Below are 24047 nucleotides of genomic sequence, written 5' to 3'. Positions count from 1 at the left end.
TAGCACTCCCTTGGCTTTTTCTTCGTAGAGCGCAATCCCATTAATCTGAAAGCATTCCACGGGTTCCCCAACTCCCCAGATCTTCACGGTTGGTATGATCCTATGTGATCATCAGAGCTTTAGTCTCATTCATCCTAGGGATGGTATCATCATTCTGGCAAAATTCATGTCATCAAATGTCTCTTTGCCATCTGTGTTCCACTTCCTGCTTGCTGGAACAAGAGGTATTTTTCTGTCACTCCTGGGGCTAAGTTCAATTTTTTCCACTATTCCTAGCAACATGGTCTTTTTATTCATGCACTCACTTGTTCATTTATCCATTCTTTTTGAGTGCTATTCTATGCCAACTACTGTGCTACTTACTTGGGGCACAGTATTGAACAAAACAGGTCCTTCCATCATGAATCTTCTGCTCTAGTGACCCTGATATTGGGGGAAGGGGTTGTTAAAAGTAAAGAACAGCTTGTTGACTGAGACCGGGAGGAAATGAAAGCATCTACAGTTGCCAACAGCGTAATTGATGCATCTTAAGTAAGAAGTTTAAACATATTTTAATGGTTATATATGAGCATGATTGCTATTTTCAATTTAATTAGAGGGAAGCCAATATGCCACCTCTTAACATATTGCACTACAGTCCATGAGAATGGGGCTATTTGTTTAAAAGTTAACATGATTCTTCAAAACACTAAAAATAGAATTACCATATGATCCAGCAATTCCACTTCTGAGTATATATCAAAAAAAACTGAAAGCAGGATCTTGACAAGATATTTGCATACCCATGCTCATTGCAGCATTACTCCCAATTCCCTAGAGGAGAAGCCGCCCAAATGCCTGTGAACACACGAAAGGATAAAAAGAATGTGGCATATACGTACAAGGGAGTATTATTCAGCCTTATAAAAAGAAGGACATTCTGTCACATGCTACAACCTTGAGAATATTATGCTGAATGAATAAGCCAGTTATAAAAGGACAGATTCTGTAGGATTCTACTTATGTGAAATATCTAGAGTCAAAATCATGGACACAAAAAGTAGAATGGGCCGGGCACGGTGGCTCACGCCTGTAATCCTAGCACTTTGGGAGGCCAAGGTGGGTGGATCACCTGAGGTCAGGAGTTCAAGACCAGCCTGGCCATCATGGAGAAACCCCATCTTAAAAAAAAAAAAAGGTAGAATGGTGGTTCCCTGGTGCTGGCAGGAAGGGGAAATAAGGAATTGTTTAATGGGTACAGAGTTTCGGTATTGCAAGATGAAAAGTTCCAGAGATCTGTTATACAATAATGTGAATATAGTAAACATTACTTAGTTCTACACTTAAAAAATGGTGAAGTGAATTTTATATTACATGTATTTTACCACAATTTTATTTTATTTTATTTTTTGAGACACAGTCTCATTCTGTTGCCCAGGCTGGAGTGCAGTGGCATGATCTTGGCTCACTGCAACCTCTGCCTCCTGGGTTCAAATCATTCACCCATCTCAGCCTCCCAAGTAGCTGGGATTACAGGCACATGCCATCACACCCGGGGCTAATTTTTGTATTTTTACTAGATAAATGTTTCACGATGTTGGCCAGGCTGGTCTCGAACTCCCAGCCTCAAGTAATCTGCCCACATCAGCCTCCCAAAGTGCTGGGATTATAGGTATGAGCCACACAACCATGCCTAGCCCACAGTTAAAAACAAATTTAAAAAAATATTTTAGGGCCGAGTGTGGTGGTTCATGCCTATAACCCCAGCACTTTGTGAGGCTGAGGCGGGCGGATCACAAGGTCAAGGGATCGAGACCATCCTGGCCAACATGGTGAAACCCCATCTCTACTAAAAATACAAAACTTAGCTGGGCGTGGTGGAGTGGTGGCATGCACCTGTAGTCCCAGCTACTCAGGAGGCTGAGGCAGGAGAATTTGCTTGAACCTGGGAAGCAGAGCTTGCAGTGAGCCGAGATCCGGCCACTGCACTCCAGCCTAGTGCCTGGCGACAGAGCAAGACTCTGTCTCCAAAAAAAATAAATAAATAAATTTAGGCTGGGTGTGGTGGCTCACACCTGTAATCCTGGCACTTTGGGAGGCCTAGGCGGGTGGATCACCTGAGGTTGGGAGTTCAAGACCAGCCTGACCAACATGGAGAGACCCCATCTCTACTAAAAATACAAAATTAGCCAGGCATCGTGGCGCATGCCTACAATCCCAGCTACTTGGGAGGCTGAGGCAGGAGAATGGCTTAAACCCGGGAGGTGGAGGTTGTGGTGAGCCAAGATTACACCACTGCACTCCAGCCTGGGCAAAACTCCATCTCCATTTGTACAGCAAATACAAATATAAAAACTATTCTTGCTATCCAGTCTGCTAATTAACTTCAAATCTGAAATAATATGTTTTTGTAAGATTCAGTCACCCTGTAAGTATTCATTAGTGTGTCAAGCATTGGCTAACAGATACAGCAACGGACAGTGGACAAGATCATTGCCCTCAAGGGCCCAATCTTTTTAGCAAGTGAGACAGGTATTAAACAAGTAAGCAAAAGTATAGATTGTGATCACTGCTAGGAAGGAAATAATCAGGGTGGTGAATGGAGAATGACTTCAAAGGCAGAGACTCCTTAGCTAACAATGCAATATCAGACTGGATGTGGTGGTTCACACCTGTAATCCTACCACTGTGGAGGCCGAGGCGGGAGGATCCCTTGAGCCTAGGAGTTTGAAACCAGCCTGGACAACAATAGAGAGACCCTAACTCTACACAAAAACTAAAAATAAAAAAATTAGCCAGCATGGTAGTAGGCTCCTGTAGTCCTAGCTGCTCAGGAGGCTGAGGCAGGAGGATCACTTCAGCCTAGGGATTAAAGGCTACAGGGAACTGAGATCATGCCACTGTACTCTGTCCTGGATGACAGATCAAGACTATCTCAAAAACAAAAAAAGCAATATCAAAAATGTAGCTTATTTGCTAATACTGTTAGCCTCTCAAAGAAAAACAAGGGTGGGAGTGATTACAATATGTTATCTTTCAGTCTTTTAAATTCTACCTCAGGTTTGTATACTTGCTGTTTCCTCCGCCAATAATGTGCTGTCTTCAACTTTTAACTCCTTATCTTTCAGGGCTCAATTCAAATGTTGTCTCCTAAAAGCAAAGCTTTCCAAAAAGCTAGCAAGGTTTACACATACCATACTTCTGCAGTCATGTGCCACATAATAACACTTCAATGACAGATCACATATATGATGGAGGTCCCATATGATCGTAATGAGTATTTGGGGTTTTGTTTTTTTTTTTGAGACGGAGTTGCTCCTGTCACCCAGGCTGGAGTGCAGTGCCGTGATCTCAACTCACTGCAACCTCCGCCTCCCAGGCTCATGGGATGCAATTCTCCTGCCTCAGCCTCCTGAGTAGTTGGGATTATAGACGTGAGCTACCTAGCTCAGACTTTTTTTTTTTTTTTTGAGACAGAGTCTTGATCTGTCACCCAGACTGGAGTGCTCTGGCACGATCTCCAATGACTGCAACCTCCACCTCCTGGGTTCAAGCAATTCTTGTGCCTCAGACTCCTGGGTAGCTGGGACTACAGGCACCCGCCACCACGCCCGACTAATTTTTGTATTTTTAGTAGAGATGGGGTTTCACCATGTTGGCCAGGCTGGTCTCAAACTCCTGACCTCAGGTGATCCACCCACCTTGGCCTCCCAATCTGCTGGTATTACAGGCATAATCCATCATGCCCAGCCCCTTCTGTATGTTTAGATACACAGATACTTACTATTGCGTCACAATTGCCTACAGTATTCAGTGCAGCAACATACTGTGTAGGCTTGTAGCCTAGGAGCAATTAGATATCCACATAGCCTAGGTGTGCAGTAAGCTATCCCATCTAGGTGGTATAAATATACTCTGTCATGTTCTCACGACAAAATTGCCTAATGATGCATTTCTCAAAATGTATTCCCATCATTAAGTGATGCATGACTATATTTCTTTTCTGTTTTTTGTTTGTTTGTTTTTTTCAGACAGTCTTGCTCTGCTGCTCAGGCTGGAGTGCAGTGGCACAAACGTGGCTCACTGCAACTTCTGCCTCCCAGGTTCAAGCGATTCTCCTGCTCAGCCTCCCAAGTAGCTGGGATTACAGGTAGCCTGCCACCATGCCCAGCTAATTTTTTTTTATTTTTAGTAGAGACAGGGTTTCACCATGTTGGCCAGGCTGGTTTTGAATTCCTGACCTCAAGTGATCCACCTGCCTCGGCCTCCCAAAGTGCTCAGATTACGGGGGTGAGCCACCAAGCCCAGCTGTCTTTTCTGTTTAATTCACCTAGTTTGTATTTTTTTTCCTTTCCTGCCTTTAAAAAAGTTAATAATGTTTTGTTTATTGTTCTATTTTTCCCTCATTAACTTGTTATACATTCTCTTAGTGGTTAACCTAGAAATTACACATGAACACTTAACTTTTTACAATCTGAAAGAAATCATTACTTTTCCTACTTCTTAACAAACCTAGAACCTTAAAACACCTTAAGTCCATTTACCTCCTTCCTATCTTTTTCATTGCTTTTGTGCATTTTAATTGTATATATACATATTTTTAATTCCATGGCACCTTACTAGTCCTGCTTTGTACACACAATATTAATTTATACCTATGCACATATTTACTACTTGGGGAGATCTTTATCATTTTTATTACTAGGATTCTGTTTGGAATCTCGTTTTCCTTCTACCTGAAGAGCCCCTTTTAGTGTTTCTCTTAATGCAGGGCTGCTTGTGACTAAATCTGTCCATTTTTGTCTATAAATATAGTTATTTAACAATTTTTTGTTATAGAATTCTAAGTTGCCTGTTTTTTTTTTTTCTTTTAACATTTTAAGGACCTTTTCTCCCTGTCTTTTTTTTTTTTTTTTTTTAATAGAGACAGGGTTTCACCATGTAAGCCCAGACTCATCTCAGACTCCTGAGTTCAAAGCAATCCACCTGCCTTGGCCTCCCAAAGTGCTGGGATTACAGCACTTTTTGGATCTTTTCTCCTTGTCTTCTTTCATTTTTTTCTGTTGTCAGTTGTTACTGTAATTAGTATTTCTATGAAGGTATTGTGTGTTTTTTCTCTAGTTGCTTCAAGAGTTTCACCCCCCACCTTTGGATTTCTGCAGTGAAACTGATAATGAACCTATGTGTACTTTTCTTTTTAATTACTCTGTTTAGAGATGCTGGGCTTCTTGAATATGGGATTATTTTCATCATTTTTGGAAAATTCTTGGCCATTGTCTCCTCAAACGTTAAATTTGCTTTGTTCTCTCTGTCCCTGCACCATCTGTGGCTCCAGTTATACATATATTAGACCCTGACTGTGTCTCCTGTGTATCTGAAGCTTTCTGGTTATCTTTTCCCACTCGTTTTTCTCTTGTACTTTATTTTAAATTTTTGTTTGTTTGAGACGGAGTCCCACTCTGTCGCCCAGGCTGGAGTGCAGTGGCACTATCTCAGCTCACTGCAACCTCCACCCTCCCCCCCGCCCTACTCTCCCCCCAACTAAGTTCAAGTGATTCTCCTGCGTCAGCCTTCCGAGTAGTTGGGATTACAGGTGTCTGCCACCATGACCCACTAATTTTTTGTATTTTTAGTAGAGACGAGGTTTCACCATCTTGGCCAGGCTGGTCTTGAACTCCTGACCTCATGATCCGCCTGCCTTGGCCTCCCAAAGTCCTGGGATTACAGGCGTGAGCCACCACGTCTGGCCTTTTCTGAATATTTTAATTAACCTATCTTAGTTTTCTGCTGCATCTGATTAGAAGTTAAATTCATCCATTGAGTTAATTCAGTGACAGAATGTCCATTTGAATTTTTATACATGTTAATGTTACTGTTGAAGTTATCCACCTTTTCATCGTTTTAAATGTTTCATATATTAATCAGTAAAAGTTTCAACTTTTTTTTCATTCAGGAAGTTCCTAAATTATTATTTTAAGGCTTTTTCTGTCAATGCTAATATTTGAATCTCCTTTTATTGTGTTTTTTCCCTCTAGATTATCTGTCTATGGTTTTGTCTTTTTACATGCCTATTTTGAATTTAATTTCAGACATTATGTGTGTATGTGTGCACACACACAGAGCCCAGATGATATTATTTTTCACCAAAGATGGTTTCTCTTTTCATGATTTTTCTTTAATTTCATATTTTGTAGAGCTAAAATATTGCTATGTTGCTCAGGCTGAAGTGCAGGGGTTATTTACAGGTGCAATCATAGCACACAACCACCTTGAACTCCAGGCCTCAAGGGATCCTCCAACCTCAGCCTCCTGAGTAGCTGGGACTACAGGCTTGCACCACCATTCCCAGCCCATTCATGAAGAATTTTAATACAATCAGTAAGAGGCTTACACAATCACTGTAATTCCTAGAATATCAAATGACAGACCTATAGCACTGAAGTGGATAGTTGTTACGTTCTTAAGACTGTCTCCTGAATTTGTGGTAAATCTCACAGACTTCTATGAAATCATGATCTGTAGCAGCATAAAAAATAGTTCTCTGGAAGCTCAACTAAAAGCTCTCTTAAAATTCACATATGCCCAGTTATCTGCGTGTCCTTGTCTTTGAATAATCACGGACTCATTTCTTTTTGACCTTTCAATACTCACATGAATGCCTCTTATTAGTAGATGTGCCAGACTAAGCTGGATAGGAAACCGGAGTCTGAGAAATGTAGTTCCTAGATTATCTGCAATGCAGAGAAATCCTTAAAATGGGGGTGTTTGTGATGCCAAGTTAACAAATAATCAGCATAAGGCATTTGATCCAATGTCAGATTGGGGCTACAAATTTTTCTTCAGCACTTTCATCACAGAAACCATCTCAAATAAAATTTAGCACTAAAACACAAAGCAAAAAAACAACTACAACCTGACGATCTGTCAGTGTAATTCAATTAGAATACCAAATTCCAAACCAAAAAGCTGTTATTTGAATTATTTTTGGTACATTTTTCTTTTGAAATACTTAGGCCAGGTGCAGTACTTTGGAAGGCTGACGCGGGCAGATAGATTGAGCCCAGGCGATCAAGACCAGCCTTGACAACATGGTAAAACTGTCTCTACAAGAAATACAAAAATTGGCTGGGCATAGTGGTGCCTGCCTGTAAGTGGTGCCACTGTACTCAGGCCTGAGTGACACAGTGAAAAACTGTCTCAAAAAGAGGAAGGAAGGGAGGAAGAGAGGAAGGGACGGAGGGAAGGAAGAAGGAAGGAAGAAAGGAAGAAAGGAAGGAAGGAAGGAGGGAGGGAGGGAGGGAGGGAGGGAGGGAAGGAAGGAAGGAAGGAAGGAAGGAAGGAAGGAAGGAAAATACTTGGCTTTGGTTTTCTTTGTAATCCAGCTGGTAAGAGGTAGTTGAAAGCAAATATGTATGTAATACATATTTCTTATTTCTCTATGTCTTTATGTGGACCAGTCTGCTGGTACTATAATGGTGAAATAACACTGGGCCAACCAAGATTTATACCGTTGTGCATGGTGGCTCACGCCTGTAATCCAAGCACTTTGGAGGCCAAGGCTGGCGGATCACCTGAGGTCGGGAGTTCAAGATTTATACAGTTACTTCCAATAACTTATTGGGAAATTCACCTAATAAAGTTGGATGAATATGTTACTGCTTTTAGAGCAATGGCTGAACTTCCAGTAGTTGTTTTATTTTTGTTTCCTTTTGTTTTTGTTTTGAGACAGTGTCTCTCCCTGTCACCCAGGCTGAAGTGCTGTGGTGTGATCACGGTGCTCTGCAACCTCAACCTCCCAGGCCCAAGTGATCCAACCACCTCAGTCTCTTGAGTAGCTGGGACCACAGATATACACCATCACACCTAGCTAGTTTTTTTGTTTTTTGTAGAGATGCGGTCTCACTATATTGCCCAGGCTAATCTCAAATTCCTGAGCTCAAGCAATCTGCCTGCATTGGTCTTCCAAAGTGCTGGAATTACAGATGTGAGGCACCGTGCCCAGCCCTGAACTTCAAGTGTTTTTTCTTTTCTTTCTTTTTTTAAAACGGGGTTTCACCATGTTGGCCAGGCTGGTCTCGAACTCCTGACCTCAGGTGATCCACCCACCTCAGCCTCCCAAAGTGCTGGGATTACAGGCATGAGCCACCGGGCCTGGCTAAAAAACTTTAAAAACTTTAAAAACTTCAAGTTTTTTAAAAGAAGATAGGATTTTCCAGTGACCAGATCTTTTTTTTTTTCTTTTTCTGAGATGGAGTCTTGCTCTGTTGCCTAGGCTAGAGTGCAGCGGCACGATCTCAGTTCACTGTAACCTCCGCCTCCCTGGTTCAAGTGATTCTCCTGCCTCAGCCTCCCAAGTAGCTGGGACTACAGGCACGGGCCACCACGCCCAGCTTATTTTTGTATTTTAGTAGTGATGAGTTTCACCATGTTGGCCAGTCTGGTCTCAAACTCCTGACCTCGTGATCTGCCTGTCTTGGATCCCAAAGTGCTGGGATTACAGGTGTGAGCCAAAACACTCGGCCGTGTTCAGATCTTTAAAGAGAAAACGGGCTGTGCGCAGTGGCTCATGCCTGTAATCCCAGCACTTCGGGAGGTCGAGGCAGGTGGATTGCCTGAGGTTAGGAGTTCAAGACCAGCCTGGCCAACATAGTAAAACCCCGTCTCTACTAAAAATACAAAAAAAAAATTAGCCGGGCATGGTGGTGGGTGCCCGGAATCCTAGCTACTTGGGAGGCTGAGGCAGGAGAATTGCTTGAACCAGTGAGGCAGAGGTTGCAGTGAGCTGAGATCACACCATTGTACTGCAGCCTGGGCAGCAAGAGCAAAACTCCGTCTCTAAATAAATAAATAAAAAGAAAACAAGTTAGTAGTATAGACTCATAAAAGTAGTATCAGAGAAGAAAAAAGAGGCAGATAGGTTTTAAGTAAATAGAAATAGCAACAAATGGGCCCAGCGCCGTGGCTCATGCCTGTAATCCCAGCAAAGAAAAATAAAGAAACAAGACTCTCTTCCACTGGATATTGTTGAGTGTGGGTGTGATTGCTGGCACTTTTACAGTCATCTTATGAACTTGAAGGTAACTAGCTGACAAGCTGAAGATTTACAGAACAAAAACATGGAGAGCTGGGTAGGGTGGCAGTCATCTGCAGTCCCAGCTACTTGGAAGGCTGAAGTGGGAGGAGCCTTTGGGCCCAGGAGCTGAAGACCAGCCTGGGCAACACAGTAAGACCGATCTCCAAAAAAGGAAAAAGGGTAAGAATTTCGATTCTTGCTCACAACCAATTGTGGAAATGCCCCACTTCTGAATTTACATGAGGTAATTTTGTTGTTGTTGTTTTGATGCAGAGTCTCACTCTGTTGCCCAGGCTGGAGGGCAGTGGTGCGATCTCGGCTCACTGCAACCTCCACCTTTCGGGTTTCAAGGAATTCTCCTGCCTCAGCCTCCTTAGTAGCTGGGATTACAGGTGCCTGCCACCACATCCCATTAATTTTTGTATTTTTAGTAGAGATGGGGTTTCACTCTGTTGGCCAAGCTGGTCTCAAACTCCTGGCCTCAGCTGATTCACCCATCTCTGCCTCCCAAAGTGCTGGGATTACAGGCATGAGCCACCATGCCTCGCTGGAATTTTTAATTTTTTATTTTTTTTTTGAGACAGAGTTTCGCCCTTGTTACCCAGGCTGGAATGCAATGGCACGATCTTGGCTCACCGCAACCGCTGCCTCCTAGGTTCAAGCAATTCTCCTGCCTCAGCCTCCCGAGTAGCTGGGAGTACAGGCACACACCACCATGCCCAGCTAATTTTTACATTTTTAGTAGAGACAGGGTTTCACCATGTTGACCACGATGGTCTTGATCTCTTGACCTCGTGATCTGCCCACCTCGGCCTCCCAAAGTGCTGGGATTATAGCCGTGAGCCACTGCGTCCAGCGTGGAATTTTTAAATTTTATGTAGAAATGGATCTCATGGCTGGGCACAGTGGTTCACACCTGTAATCCCAACACTTTGGAAGGCCGAGGTGGGCAAATCACGAGGTCAGGAGATTGAGAACAACCTGGCCAACGTGGTGAAACCCAATCTCCACCAAAAATACAAAAAATATTTGGGTGTGGTGGCAGGCACCTATAATCCCAGCTACTTGGGAGGCTGCAGCAAGAGAATCCTTTGAACCCTTGAGGCAGAGGTTGCAGTGAGCTGAGATTGCACCATTGTACTCCAGCCTGGGCTACAGGGTTAGACTCTGTCTCAAAAACAAAAGGAAAGAAGCGGGGGGGGTCTCACTATATTGCCCAGGCTGGTCTCGAACTCCTGAACCCAAATGATCCTCCTACTTCAGCCTCCCAAAGTGCTGGCATTACATAAGTGAGCCACTGATCCTGGCCATATTTGTATGTTTTCTGTGTGCCTGTTACTAGCTCCTAGACACTCCAATATCCATTAAAAGTGACTTTCAACTTTCTTCTCTTTCTCCCTCTCTCTTCCTTTTTTTTTTTTTTTTTTTTTTTTTTTTGTTGAAATGGAGTCTCACTCTGTTGCCCAGGCTGGTGTGCAGTGGTGCCATCTCAGTTCACTGCAACCTCCACCTCCCAGATTCAAGCAATTCTCCTGCCTCAACCTCCCGAGTAGCTGGGATTACAAGTATGCACTACCACGCCCAACTAATTTTTGTATTTTTAGTAGAGATGGGGTTTCATCATGTTTAGCAGGCTAGTCTCAAACTCCCAACCTCAAATGATCTGCCTGACTCCCTCCTTTTCTTTTTTTTTTGAGACGGGGTCTTGCTGTCGCCCAGGTTTGGAGTGCAGTGGCACGATCGGCTCACTGCTACCACTGCCTTCTGTGTTAAAGCGATTCTCCTGCCTCAGCCTCCCGAGTAGCTAGGACTACAGGCTCACACCACCATGCCCAGCTAATTTTTGTATTCTTAGTAGAGACAGGGTTTCACCATGTTGGCCAGGCTAGCTTTGAACTCCTGACCTCATGGTCCGCCCACCTCAGCCTCCCAATGTGCTGGGATTACAGGTGTGGCAGCCACCATGCCCGGCCCCTCCCTTTTATTTCTATACCCACTCCCATTCCTTTCTCCCCTATGCAAGGTAACCATTCCATGGTGTTAATATATAAAATTGTTACGAGTTTTTGCATAAAGTGAATTGTTAGTTGTAATATTTCAATTAATATAAGTGGTTTTCCCCACTCATGCATTCTTACTGCTTTCATTGGGCACTATTTTTTGATTGAGCCATATGGTTGCATGTACATCTAGTCTGTGGTTTGTAACTGTTGTTACTTCATTGTGTACATCCACCAATATACCTGTCTCCAGGTGTAGATATCTAGGTTGTCTCCAGCTCCTTGATATCAAAAATAATTCCCAATAATGGACCTTTATGAAAATCTCTCTGGGATATTACACCAAACAGTGCAATTGCTAGGTCAGGGGGTATGCAAACACTACGTATGTTCTTGCTCTCCAGAATAGGTGCATCCATTTCCATCTTCATCGGCAGTTCAGGAGGGTTTCTACAGGCCCACATGCCTCCAACATTTGGTGTCATTCAATTTTACAATTTTTGTAATTCTAAATAGTTTAAAGTGACCATTTTTAATTTTCACTTCCTTATTTTATGCTTTATTGTGTAGGATGGCGTGCAAGGGCTTGATCATGGTTCACCATAGCCTCAACGCCCTGGGCTTAAGCAATTCTCCCACCTCAGCCTCTTAAGTAGCTGGGAACACAGACACACACCACTATGTCCGGCTAATTTTTGTATTTTTTGTAGAGATGGGTTTTAACCCGTTGCCCAGGCTGGTCTTGAACTCAAGCAATCTTCCCACCTTGGTCTCCCAAAAAGCAGGAATTACAGGCGTGAGCCACCACACATAGCCTCTCCAGCACTTTCTTCTATTAAATGTATAGTTTTAACCTTTTGCCACTTAATATATCTGGAGTATACCTTTGTGATACTAAAGGATCTAACTTTGGCTGAGCACAGTGGCTCATGCCCATAATCCTAGCATTTTGGGAGGCTGAGGCAGGTGGATTTGAGGTCAGGAGTTCAAGACCAGCCTGGCCAACAAGGCAAAATCCCATCTCTACTAAAAATACAAACAGGCTGGGTGCCGCGACTCACACCTGTAATCCCAGCACTTTGGGAGGCCAAGGTGGGCAAATCATCTGAGGTCAGGAGTTCAAGAACAGCCTGACCATCATGGTGAAACCCCATCTCTACTAAAAATACAAAAATTAGCCTGGCGTGGTGGTGCGTGCCTGTAATCCCAGCTACTTGGGAGGCTGAGGCAGGAGAATCAATTGAACCCAGGGGGTGGAGGTTGCAGTGAGCCGAGACCTCACCAGTGCACTCCAGACTGGGAAACGAGAGCAAAACTCCTTTTCAGAAAACAAACAAAAAACCAAAAAATTAGCTGGGCATAGTGGTAGGCGCCTATAATTCCAGCTACTTGGGAGGCTGAGGCAGGAGAACTGCTTGAACCCAGTGGGGACAGAGGTTGCAGTGAGCTGAGATCACACCACTGCACTCTGGCCTAAGCCAAAGAGCAAAACTCCGTCTCAAAATATAAATAAATAAAAATAAAGAGAGAAAAGAAAAAAGGAAGATACCTAGTTTCATTTTTCTCTTGCAAGCCAGTATCCTCAATGACACCATTTAATAAAAACTCTTCCTTTTTCATGGCATCATCTTTGTAAATATTAAATTGCCATGTATCCATGGGTGGTCTCTGGACTCTCAATTTGCACTATTCTTAGGCCATGTCACAGTTTTTACTACTATGATTTTGTAGAATGTCTCAGCATCAGGTAGGGAAAATCATTTCTCTTGGGGGAGCGGAGTTTCACTCTTGTTGCCCAGGCTAGGGTCTCATGGCACGATCTGGGTGCGCTGCAACCTCCACCTCCCCCAGGTTCAAGCAATTCTCCTGCCTCAGCCCCCCAAGTAGCTGGGATTATATGCATGTGCCACCATGCCCGGCTAATTTTTATATTTTTAGTAGAAACAGTGTTTCACCATGTTGGCCAGGCTGGTCTCTACCTCCTGACCTCAGGTGATCCACCCGCCTCTGCCTTCCAAAGTGCTGGGATTACAGGCGTGAGCCACCGCGCCCGGCGTCATTTCTAAGTTCACTGCTTTGTAGACCTTATTCTTCCATACAAATTTTAAAGCAAACTTGAGTTCATCAAAAAATCCAACTGGAATTTTGATTGGGATTAATGTAATCTGCTTTTTCACATTAAATTTAGAATGTTCACTTTTATAATATTGTCATCTCATTGGAAGCACAGGATGTTCCTTAGATCATTTTGTCTTCATTAGAGTTTTAAAGCTTTCTTCAAATAGGCCTAGTGTATCCTTGGTTAATTCCTTGACGTTTTACATTTTCGTACCTATTGTGAAATTACATGCCTTGGATTTTCATTGGCTGATCTTATTTATACTGGCGACCTTGCCTAATCTCTTAGGAATTAGAATTGTTGATTGTTGAATTTTTTTTATTTAAAAAAAAATTTTTTTTTTAAGATGGGGTTTCACCATGATGGCCAGGCTGGTCTCGAACTCCTGACCTCAGGTGATACACCCACCTTGGCCTCCCAAAGTGCTAGGATTACAGGTGTGAGCCACCGTGCCCGGCCGATTGTTGAATTTTTTAGGTAGATATCAATGGCAAAGGAGAGGTTTTGTTTTCTCTTCTCTTCCAATCCTTTGACACTGTAATTGTATTTCTTACAGTATTAACCAGGATCCATACTATGATGACAAGCCTCCTCAGTGAGTCGTGGACTCAAAAGGAATGCTTTTAATCTAAACATTTCTTCACTAAGTATAATGGTTACTGTAGGTTTGGGTTTTTGTTTTGAGACAGTCTCATTCTGTCATCCTGGTTGGAGTGCAGCAGTGAAATCATGGCTCACTGGCGCCTCCCACCTGAGCCTCCCAAGTAACTGGGACTACAGGAACACGCCAACATGCCTAGCTAAATTTTTGTATATCTATTTTTAATTTTTGTAGAGACAGGATTTTGCTATGTTGCCTAGGCTGGTCTCAAACTCCTGGGCTGAAGCAGTCTGCCTGCCTTGGCCCTCTCAAGTGCTGGGATTACAGGTGTGAGCCAGCACACCTGGTCCCTACTATAGATTTTTATTACATAACGTTTCACCAGGTTAAAGTACTGTATTGCTAACTTGGCCAGGTGTGGTGGCGCACACCTGTAATCCCAGATACTCAGGAGGCTGAGGCAGGAAAATTGCTTGAACCCACGAGGTAGAGGTTGCAGTGAGGTGAGATCACATCACCGAACTCCTGGGCAACAGAGCGAAACCCTGTCTCTTACGCACACACATGTATTCTATTGCTAACTTGATGTTTATTTTCACAAACAGTTGTGAAACTTCCCCATGTTTCTCTGTATCAATTAAGGTAATTTTGATTTTTTTCTCTTTGTTCAATATTATCACAGATTTTCCTATTTTGAGTCATGCTGGTATTCCTCAGGCAAAATCTACTTGGTCACGTTTTTTTTGGTCACTGAATTTTTTTTTTTTAGACTGAGTCTTGTGACCTCAGCTCACTGCAACCTCACCCTCCCAGGTTCAAGTGATCCTCCTGCCTCAGTCTCCTGAGTAGCCGGGATTACAGGCAGCTGCCACCATGCCCAGCTGATTTTTGTATTTTCAGTAGAGATGCGGTTTCACCGTGTTGGTCAGGCTGGTCTCGAACTCCTGACCTCGTGATCCGTTCACCTCAGCCTTCCAAAGTGCTGGGATTACCAGCAAGGGCCACCACGCCCAGCCTGGTCACTGAATATTTTTAACTGTGAATACATATTGATAAGCAAAATGGAACTATTTTCATTTTTATCTGGTTTGGGGATCAACATTACATCAGCCTTATAAGTTATTAAGATAGCTGCCCTGGGCCAAGCACAGTGGCTCATGCCTGTCATCTCAGCACTTTGGGGCCGAGGTGTGTGGATCACGAGGTCAGGAGTTCAAGACCAGCCTGGCCACGATGGTGAAACCCCATCTCTATGAAAAATACAAAAATTAGCTGGGTGTGGTGGCGGGCGTCTGTAATCCCAGCTACCTGGAGGGGCTGAAGCAGGGAACTGCTTGAACCTGGGAAGCCGAAGTTGCAGTGAGTCGAGACCACGCCACTATATTCTAGCTTGGGCGACAGAGCAAGACTCTGTCTCAAAAAAAAAAAAAAAGATAGCTGCCCTGGCTTTTGTTTCCTATTTGGTATCTTTTTTGGTTTTTGGCAACAGCTTTTACTGAGATAGAAATCACATACTACACAATTCATTTATTTGAAGTGTACAATTCAGTAATTGCTAGTATATTCATAGTTGTGTAACTATCATCACAGTCACTTTTAGAACCTCCCCCCAAAGAAATCTCAAACTCTTTAGCTGTCACCCACCAATCATCCCATCCTTCCTTCTCCTCCCAGGCCAAGGTAACCTCTGATACATGTTCTTTCTCTATAGATTTCACTAATCTGGCCATTTTGTATAAATGGAATCGTTCAATATATGGTTTTTTGTGGCTATTTTTACTTAGCATGTTTTCAGGATTCATCCAAGTTGTAGCACGTATTAATATCAGTATTTGGGGGCCGGGGTTAGTGACTCATGCCTGTAATCCCAGTACTTTGGGAGGCCAAGGCGGGTGGATCACTTGTGCTTAGGAGTTTGAGACCAGCTTGGACAAGATGGTGAGATCCTGTCTCTAATAAAAATACAAAAACTTGCCAGGTGTGGTGGTGCGTGCCTGTAATACCAGCTACTTGGAAGCCTGAGGTAGAATTGCTTGAACCTGGGAGGCAGAGGTTGCAGTGAGCTGAGATCACACCACTCCAGCCTGAGCGACAGTGAGATTGTCTCAAAAAAAAAAAAAAAAAAAAAAAAAATCCATTCCTTTTTATGGCTGAGTAATACTCCACTGAATGGATACACCACATTGTTTATCCATTCATCTACTGAGGGACACTTGGATTGTTTCCACCTTTTAGCTAGGATGAATGTTACTCTGAAACATTCATGTACAAGTTTTGTGTGGACATGTTTTCTTCTGGACATATACCTAGGAGTGGAATTGCCAGTTCAAATGGCAACTGTACAATTGCCTGAGGAACTTCTAGACTGTTTTACAAATCATTTTACATTCCCACCAGCAATGTACAAAGGTTCTAATTTCAAATCCTCAGAAGACACTATTTTTATTAATATTACAGCCATCTTAATGGGTGCAGTGTTTGGTTTGCATTTCTCTACTGATATATGATATACAAATGACCAGTATGCACATGCAGAGATACTGAGTATACTTGTCAGAGATACTGAGTATCTCTGCATGTCTCTGCATGTGCATACTGGTCATTTGTATATATTCTTTGGAGAAATGTCTATTCAGATCCTTTGATCAATTTAAAAATTGGGTTGTCCTTTCAATTTTTTTTTTAAGACAGGGTTTCACCATGTTGGCCAGGATGGTCTTGATCTCTTGACCTCGTAATCTGCCCGCCTCAGCCTCCCAAAGTGTTGGGATCACAGGTGTGAGCCACCACGCCCAGCTTCAATATTTTTAAGATTTATTCATATATTCTGCATACAAGTTCCTTATTTAATATATGATTGGCCAACACTTTCTCTCATTCTATGGGTTAGTATTCTATGGGTTGGTGAAATTACTTTTGCACCAGCCTGATATATCTTTTTGAGGGTCTATTAAGTGGTGAGTTAAATCCACTTCTACTATTTACACTATTCTCCTCATGGTCAAATGCACTGGGTAACTTATAAGTTCATTTTTCTCCCTGGACATCTCCCTCCTGATATCCTCTGTCCTGCTCCAGTCTGGACGAAATACTCTATAGTTGTGCTGCAAAGCTGTTATCTTGGTTCACTGATTTTTGCCATCTCTGCTCTTCCTTGATTTACTCTCTTAATTTCTGTGGAGTATATCCTTCGGCAGCCTTTGAAAAAAAATGGCATGGGGAGTAAAGTTTGAAATCTTGTATGCCTGCAATGTTTTTAATTCACATGTGGAGACAGCCGGCCTGGTCACAGAATTATTATTTCCTGGGTTTAGCCAATGAGAGTTTGGTTACAAATGGATAATTTGTTAGCTATATCAATTTGGTTCCTGAGGTTCAGAGAGTAACTAGATAATGGTCATTTGACAACAGATGTCTCAAAAAACTTACCATCCATTTGCTAAGTGAGTTTGGAGAGTATAAATTCAAATAGGAATCTGTCCTCAGAACTCTGAAGTCATTGATCCACCATCTTTTGTCATCCAGATTTGCTAATAGAAGTCTAACACAAATGTAAATTGGTTCCTAAGTGGTTTTTTTCCCCAGACACTTGCAGGATTTTCCAATTACTCTGGAAGTTCTGAAACTTCACAGTGCTATGCCTTGATGTGCATCTTTTTCATTCATTACACTTCACACTCTGTTGTCCCTTTCTATCTAAAGTGTGAAGTTCTGGAATAGCTACTGTATTAGTCCGTTTTCACACGCTACATAGAACTGCCCAAGACTGGGTACTTTATAAAGGAAAGAGGTTTAATTGACTCGGAGTTCAGCATGACTGGGGAGGCCTCAGGAAACTTACAATCACGGCGGGAGGCAAAGTGGGGAAGCAAAGCACCTTCTTCACAAGGTTTCAGGAAAAAGAGTGAAGAGTGAAGGGGGCAGAGCCATTTATAAAACCATCAGATCTTGTGAGAACTCGCCCACTATCATGAGAACAGCACAGGGGAAACCACCCCCATGTTCCAATCACCTCCCGCCAGGTCTCTTCCTAGACATGTGGGGATTATGGGGATTACAATTCAAGATGAGATTTGGGTGGGGACACAGACAAACCATATCAGCCATTTATGTTATTTCCAATAACCCATTGCCCCATTTCATTTCTTTATTCTTTTAACTTTTTTCACTTTCTTAAACTGTTAGTCTGGTTTTAGACCCCTATGTTTATCTTCTGTGGCTTTCATCTTTTCTCTCACTTTGTCTCTTTCCGTTCTACTTTCAGGAACATTTTCTCACTCAAATCTTCCAACACTATTAATTACTTTTGAATTTTAAATATTTTTAATTTTAAAAAGCCCTATTGCTTTGATATTGTTTCACTTCCAATTGTTTTATGAATGTGATTTCTCCAGAAATCTTTCAAACTAGTTTCTCCATTTACTACATAGCACTGTTTTATATTTAAAAAATACTGAAAAAAGTCCATTTTCATGTTTTTAAATGTTTATGTAATACTCCATCAAAATATCAATGTGCTGAAGATTTTAAGCAGCATGAAGCATCATCCGATGCTTTTGTTTCTTCCCCCCTCACTTCCCCGCCCCAACCAGATCTGTTTTTGATGTTTAGCCTAGAAGGAGCAAGAAGGATGAATTGAAGCAGACTAGAGATCGAGTTTGTAGTCCAGATGAGAAATGATGAACGTCTTCTCTAAGGTCAAAGCGGTGAGGTAAAGGCAAAAGGATAGCTGACAGATGTTAGGAGGTGAAGGGGCACAGGACGTGGTGAAAAACTGGTTAGGAGAAGAGGGAAGAGAGAAGTCTAAGTTATACTCAGATTTGTGGTTTAGAAAACAGGAAGAATAGGAATTTCTCCCAGTCAAGTCCTATTATAAATATTTTCATTTTTGTATTTCACTTTGAGTCTCAATTTAGCAAGATAATATCCTTTCAGTCAGCAAAACACCTGATTACTACTTACTAATATTAAAGATGCAAATATTTACTAAACATTTTTCTCATTTTAGATGCCTATCATTTTATTTCTAAAAACATTTAATTATATTTACTCATTAAAATACTTACATTTAAATACTCCAATGTAATATATTAGGTATATTAAACATATAGATGCTCCTCAAATGAAGAATATAGTCTGATCTGGCTTTATACACAATAAAGACAATTTAAAATGTAAAAAACTGGGCTTAAAAAATGCAGCCAACCACCCGTTTTATTACATTTTAACAGGTATCACCTTCTAAAAAGTCCTTCTCAGAGCTATTTCTTTAAACCCAACATTTACTACCTTAACAGATGAGTTTTTTAAATGAGAAATTTTACTTTCAACTCACTGATTTTATACTTAGAGGCTTTAAAATTTTCTAGAATATGTTAAGACCTGAATTAAACCATTCTCACCATATTTTTCCAGGATTGTTTGCTAACTGGCTTGTTTTTACATAAAGCTTTAAACACATCTACCATGGATAGTAAAAAAAATGATTACTTGAAACCATAAAACCTACCAAACCAAGTGCCAATGGATTATCACTGCTTTTTCCTTCTTTTATAAGAATCATTACTATGAACTCGCACTCGTTGGTGCACTGAGGATGCTATTTTCATGCTTTCTTTCTTTCTAAAGGTCTTCTCTACAGCTCCAGGTTTCCAAAGTAACAACTGTGCATCTTCTCCTCCAGTCAACAAAGAATCATCTTGCACATTCCAACACAAAGAACGGACTGTAGCAGCATGCCCTCCCTGAAGGCTAGTCACATGGGTCAGTCCTGACGTGGTACAGTTCATCAAGTGAATCCTTCCTTTGTTTGTTCCTCCAATAACATGCAATGTATCTGTCTTTTCATGATACAGGCCACCAATCAAATAGTCCAAAGTATCTTCTTTCATGTTAACTACTTCTCTCACATCCTGAATGTTCAAACGTGTAAATGGTTCATCAGTATCCAGATGATTAAGATCCCACCAATAAAATCCTTCATCATGTGTCATGCAGTAAATCTGTTTATAACCTTTCCCAGACCAACCAATACAGCTTACTGATGAAACTGAGTTACAGGTTGTAACCAGTGCATCCTCTTCATTATCAACATTAATATCAAATACATTTACCAGGCCATCAGATGAACCTGAGACTACCATGCTGGAATTGCAGGGATGGAAACGTACTTGAGTGACATCATCACTATGTGTCTCTGAATATGCACCAAGTGGGTCTTTAGTTGTAGATAAATCCTGAGAATTCATCCTTACATCCCAAAACACCAACAATGCATCATCATCAACTTTTTCTGTACCAGCACAAATAATATGATCATTACAATTAACATCGAAACTGATAAAAATATTGGAAGGGTAACCCTTGAAGAGCTGAACAGGTTTTTCTCTGGCTACTCGAGCATCCCAGCATTTTACAGTGCCATCAGTACATGCTGAATATATATTGTCACAGGAATTTGCAAATTTGACTCCATTAAGAAGTCCAGGATGTCCACTAAATTCTCGCAGTACATTTAACCTTTCTTTATCATATATTCGGATTGATGCATTAGAACATAAAACAGCAACCAGGTTTTCCTTTCCTGCTTGCACAGTCTTCGATGTGTCTATACCAAGAAGGTAAGTGGGCTCTTCGGTTCCTGAGGAACATTTAACAATGTGTAGATTAGCAAACTGTTCCTCAATCTTTTCCATATCAATAGTAGCATCCAAGGGTAGTAAAACTCTGTAAAAAAAAAAAAAAATAGTAATTTAAAAATTAATGCTTAATAATGGAGATATACAAAAAAAATTTAACTTGAAGCTTCCCTAAAATTACTATTAAATCAGGAACATCTTCCTGAGGGCCTGCATGAATCAAACAATAGAAATGTATTCTAATACTCTAATCATTTCCTTACTATGATGTAATCAAAACTCAGTTGCCTTCTAATTCAATCACTCTTTAATACTGAATTTACTGCCAGGAGTAATGGCTCACATCTGTAATCTCAACACTTTGGGAGGCTGACGTAGGAGGATTCTATGAGGCCAGGAGTTAAGAGATCAGCCTGAGCAACATGAGAGATTCCCATCTCTAGAAAAAAATAAATTAACTGGGCATGGTGGCCTATGTCTGTAGTCCTAGCCGCTCAGATGGCAGAGGTAGGAGGATTGCTTGAGACCAGGAAGTTGAGACTACAGTGATCCATGATCATGCTGCTGTACTCCAGCCTGGGGAATAAAGTGAGACCCTGTCTCAAAAAAGAAAAAAAAAAAAATGCTGAATTTACTATATATATTTTATGCCAGTAAGAGAATTAAAAACATGTACATATACCACCCAGTAGTTCCTTTTAGCTCAAACCCAATTATTGGTTCTACACAAGTCATCCTCAGCACTGATAAGGATCTCCACTTTGGAATAATCTTCTCCTGGCCCCAGCTGCCTTACACAACTTTAGAATTTAAACATAGATATGTAGTGCAAAATTAAAAAAAAAAATGGTTTCCTAAAAATATTCATGCCTTAATCCCTGGAATCTGTGACTATGTTAGGTTACAGAGGAAAACTGAGGTTGTACATGGAATTAGGGTTGCTAATCAGCCTAATTTAAGACTAACCTTAAAATAGGGAGATTATCCTAGATTATCTGTTATCACCCTGGACCAAGATAATAACAAGGGTCTTTAAAAGTGAAAGAGGGAGGCAGAAGAGTCAGAGAAGAGGTTCCTATAGAAGAAAGGCACGGAGAGATACAATGTTGCTGGTTTTGAAGACAGAAGCCACAAACTAAGGAACCAGGATGGCCTCTAGAAACTAAAAAGCAAGAAAACATTTTCCTCTAAGCCTCCAAATGGAAATGCAGCCCTGTTGACATCTTAATTTTAGCCCAGTGACATCTATTTTGGACTTCACACCTCCGGAACTGTAAGATAATAAACTTGTGTTATTTCAAACAACTAAGGTTGTAGTAATTTGTTATAGCAGCAATAGGAAATGAATACAACAGAGGTTCCCAATATAGAATTGCAGAGAAGTGCTTCTAAGGCAGTAGCAGCTTGTGATGGTAGAACTGGGATTTGAACCTCGGCATTCTGGCTTCTGGCTTCAGGCTTCAGGGACCATGCTCTAAACCACCATGCTAGATTGCCTCTCCAGGGTGGGCTGTATGGAGGGCAAGTTCAAGGCCAGAAAAACATGCATGACTATTAACATTATAATAGTGCTTTTTCATCAATGAATATTCTTTCTAGCCTAACAAATTCATTTTCATTCTTAAGATGAAATGTTTTTTCTGTTGCTTTAGTGGTATCTTCTTAAGCATCTGTCTTTTCATCCTTAAAAGGAGAAATGAATACTAACTCAAGAACTGTTAGGAGGATTAACTAATGTATGGCATGTGTTCTGCACAATGCCTGGTATATCAGAGTACATACTCAATAGATGTAATAGGCTGGGTGCAGTGGCTAGTTTGAGACCAGTCTGGCCAACATGGTGAAACCCCGTCTCTACTAAAAATACAAAAATTAGCCGGGCGTTGTGGTGCATGCCTGTAATCCCAGCTACTTGGGAGGCTGAGGCAGGAGAATTGCTGGATGCAGAGGTTGCATTAAGCCAAGGTCATGCCACTGCACTCCAACCTGAGCAACACAGTGAGATTCTGTCTCAATTAAAAAAAAAAAAAAAAAAGATGGCTGGGCACGGTGGCTCACACCCGTAAAACCAGCACTTTGGTAGGCAGGCAGAGGTGGACAGATCACCTGAGGTTGGGAGTTAGACACCAGCCTGACCAACATGGAGAAACCCCATCTCGACTAAAAATACAAAATTAGTCAGGCATGGTGGTGCATGCCTGTACACTGAGAAACTCGGGAGGCTGAGGTAGGAGTGCAATGGCTGAGATTGCACCACTGCACTCCAGCCTGGGCAACAATAGCAAAAACTCCATCTCAAAAAAAAAAAAAAAAAGACGTCATATAAAAATTACCAGTGCCTAGGTCAAAACTCCCATGCTGATCTCAGTAGTGGGATCACACCTGTGAATAGCCACTGCACTCCAGCCTGGGCAAGATAGTGAGACCCCATCTAAAAAAAAAAAAAAAAAAAAAAAAAATCAATGTCACCACGACTGGTATGACTAATACCGTATGAGGGAGAATTTGGATCTATCAGAGAGCTCCAAATAGCACAATTACATCAAACAGCAAAAAATATTAGTAAGTTGGATTTGGATTTAAAACAGAAATTAGCATTTCCCCCCAACTTATAATTTTCAACAGTTATTTTATTTATATTTTCCTTTGAAGATGGCATCAGAGCTCATTAATTTTCTTTTCTGTTTTTTTTTTTTTTTCTTTTTTGAGACAGAGTTTTGCTCTGTTGCCCAGGCTGGAGTAGAGTGGCATGATCTCGGGTCACTGCAACCTCTGCCTCCCAGGGTCAAGCAATTCTCTTGCCTCAGCCTCCTGAGTAGCTGGGATTACAAGCATGTACCACCATGCCCAGCTAATTTTTGTATTTTTAGTAAAGACGGGGTTTCAGCATGTTGGTCAGGCTGGTCTCAAACTCCTGACCTCATGATCCACCCACCTGGCCTCCCAAAGTACTGGGTTACAGATGTGAGCCACCGTGCCTGGCAGCTCATTCATTTTCAACATTTAAAAGTGCACACGGCCGGGCGCGGTGGCTCACGCTTGTAATCCCAGCACTTTGGGAGGCCGAGGCGGGTGGATCACGAGGTCAAGAGATCGAGACCATCCTAGTCAACATGGTGAAACCCCGTCTCTACTAAAACTACAAAAAATTAGCTGGGCATGGTGGCGTGTGCCTGTAATCCCAGCTACTCAGGAGGCTGAGGCAGGAGAATGCTTGAACCCAGGAGGCGGAAGTTGCAGTGAGCCGAGATCGAGCCATTGCACTCCAGCCTGGGTAACAAGAGCGAAACTCCGTCTCCAAAAAAAAAAAGTGCACACACACACAAAAAGCTGAAAAAAATAGTCCAATGTACACACACAGAGCCATTCACCTCCTAGGTTCACTAACTCTTACCTTCTTTCCACATTTGCTTTCTCTGTCTCCAAACACACACACACCCCAATGCTTTTTAAAAATGAACATTTTGATGAGAGTTAGCTGCAGACAAAATATCACTACATTCCTAAATACTTCAGCATAGTATCATCACCAATAACTTTCATCCAAAGAGTTCAGCATCTATTGATTGCCCTTGCCTAAATCAATGATTATACTGGAATCTGCAAAAGAGTGGTTTTCTAATTCTATCTACTCTTT

At 41.7% G+C, this 24047-nt stretch overlaps 1 protein-coding gene and 2 long non-coding RNA genes across 9 annotated transcripts in view; 1 reads left to right on the top strand and 2 right to left on the bottom strand.

Annotated features, from left to right (window-relative positions):
• Positions 1–535: 535 nt before the first annotated feature.
• Positions 536–22801, bottom strand: LOC116528587. The gene is made up of 3 exons (XR_004259104.1): positions 22791–22801; positions 21954–21961; positions 536–936 (listed from the first exon to the last, which is right to left on the bottom strand). It is a non-coding gene; the product is annotated as an uncharacterized LOC116528587 (long non-coding RNA).
• Positions 536–24047, bottom strand: part of WDR89 (WD repeat domain 89) — a 63077-nt gene continuing 39565 nt past the window's right edge. For 5 of the 7 annotated variants that reach the window (XM_032245899.1, XM_032245902.1, XM_032245900.1 and 2 more), the window contains one exon: positions 18240–20498. In XM_032245899.1, coding sequence (XP_032101790.1) covers positions 19304–20467 — 1164 coding nt within the window. In that variant the 5' untranslated portion in view covers positions 20468–20498 and the 3' untranslated portion in view covers positions 18240–19303. Of the gene's footprint in view, positions 838–17930; positions 20499–24047 lie in introns of those variants that run through there. The other 2 variants (XM_032245905.1, XM_032245906.1) reach the window with 2 other exon arrangements.
• On the top strand, positions 954–1324 carry LOC116528586. The gene is made up of 2 exons (XR_004259103.1): positions 954–1039; positions 1178–1324. It is a non-coding gene; the product is annotated as an uncharacterized LOC116528586 (long non-coding RNA).

The sequence above is a fragment of the Sapajus apella genome, unplaced genomic scaffold, assembly GCF_009761245.1.
Source record: "Sapajus apella isolate SASKATOON/1434 unplaced genomic scaffold, GSC_monkey_1.0 scaffold59, whole genome shotgun sequence".
In the NCBI taxonomy this organism is placed as follows: domain Eukaryota; kingdom Metazoa; phylum Chordata; class Mammalia; order Primates; family Cebidae; genus Sapajus; species Sapajus apella.
This window is presented reverse-complemented; position numbering and strand designations above follow the sequence as displayed.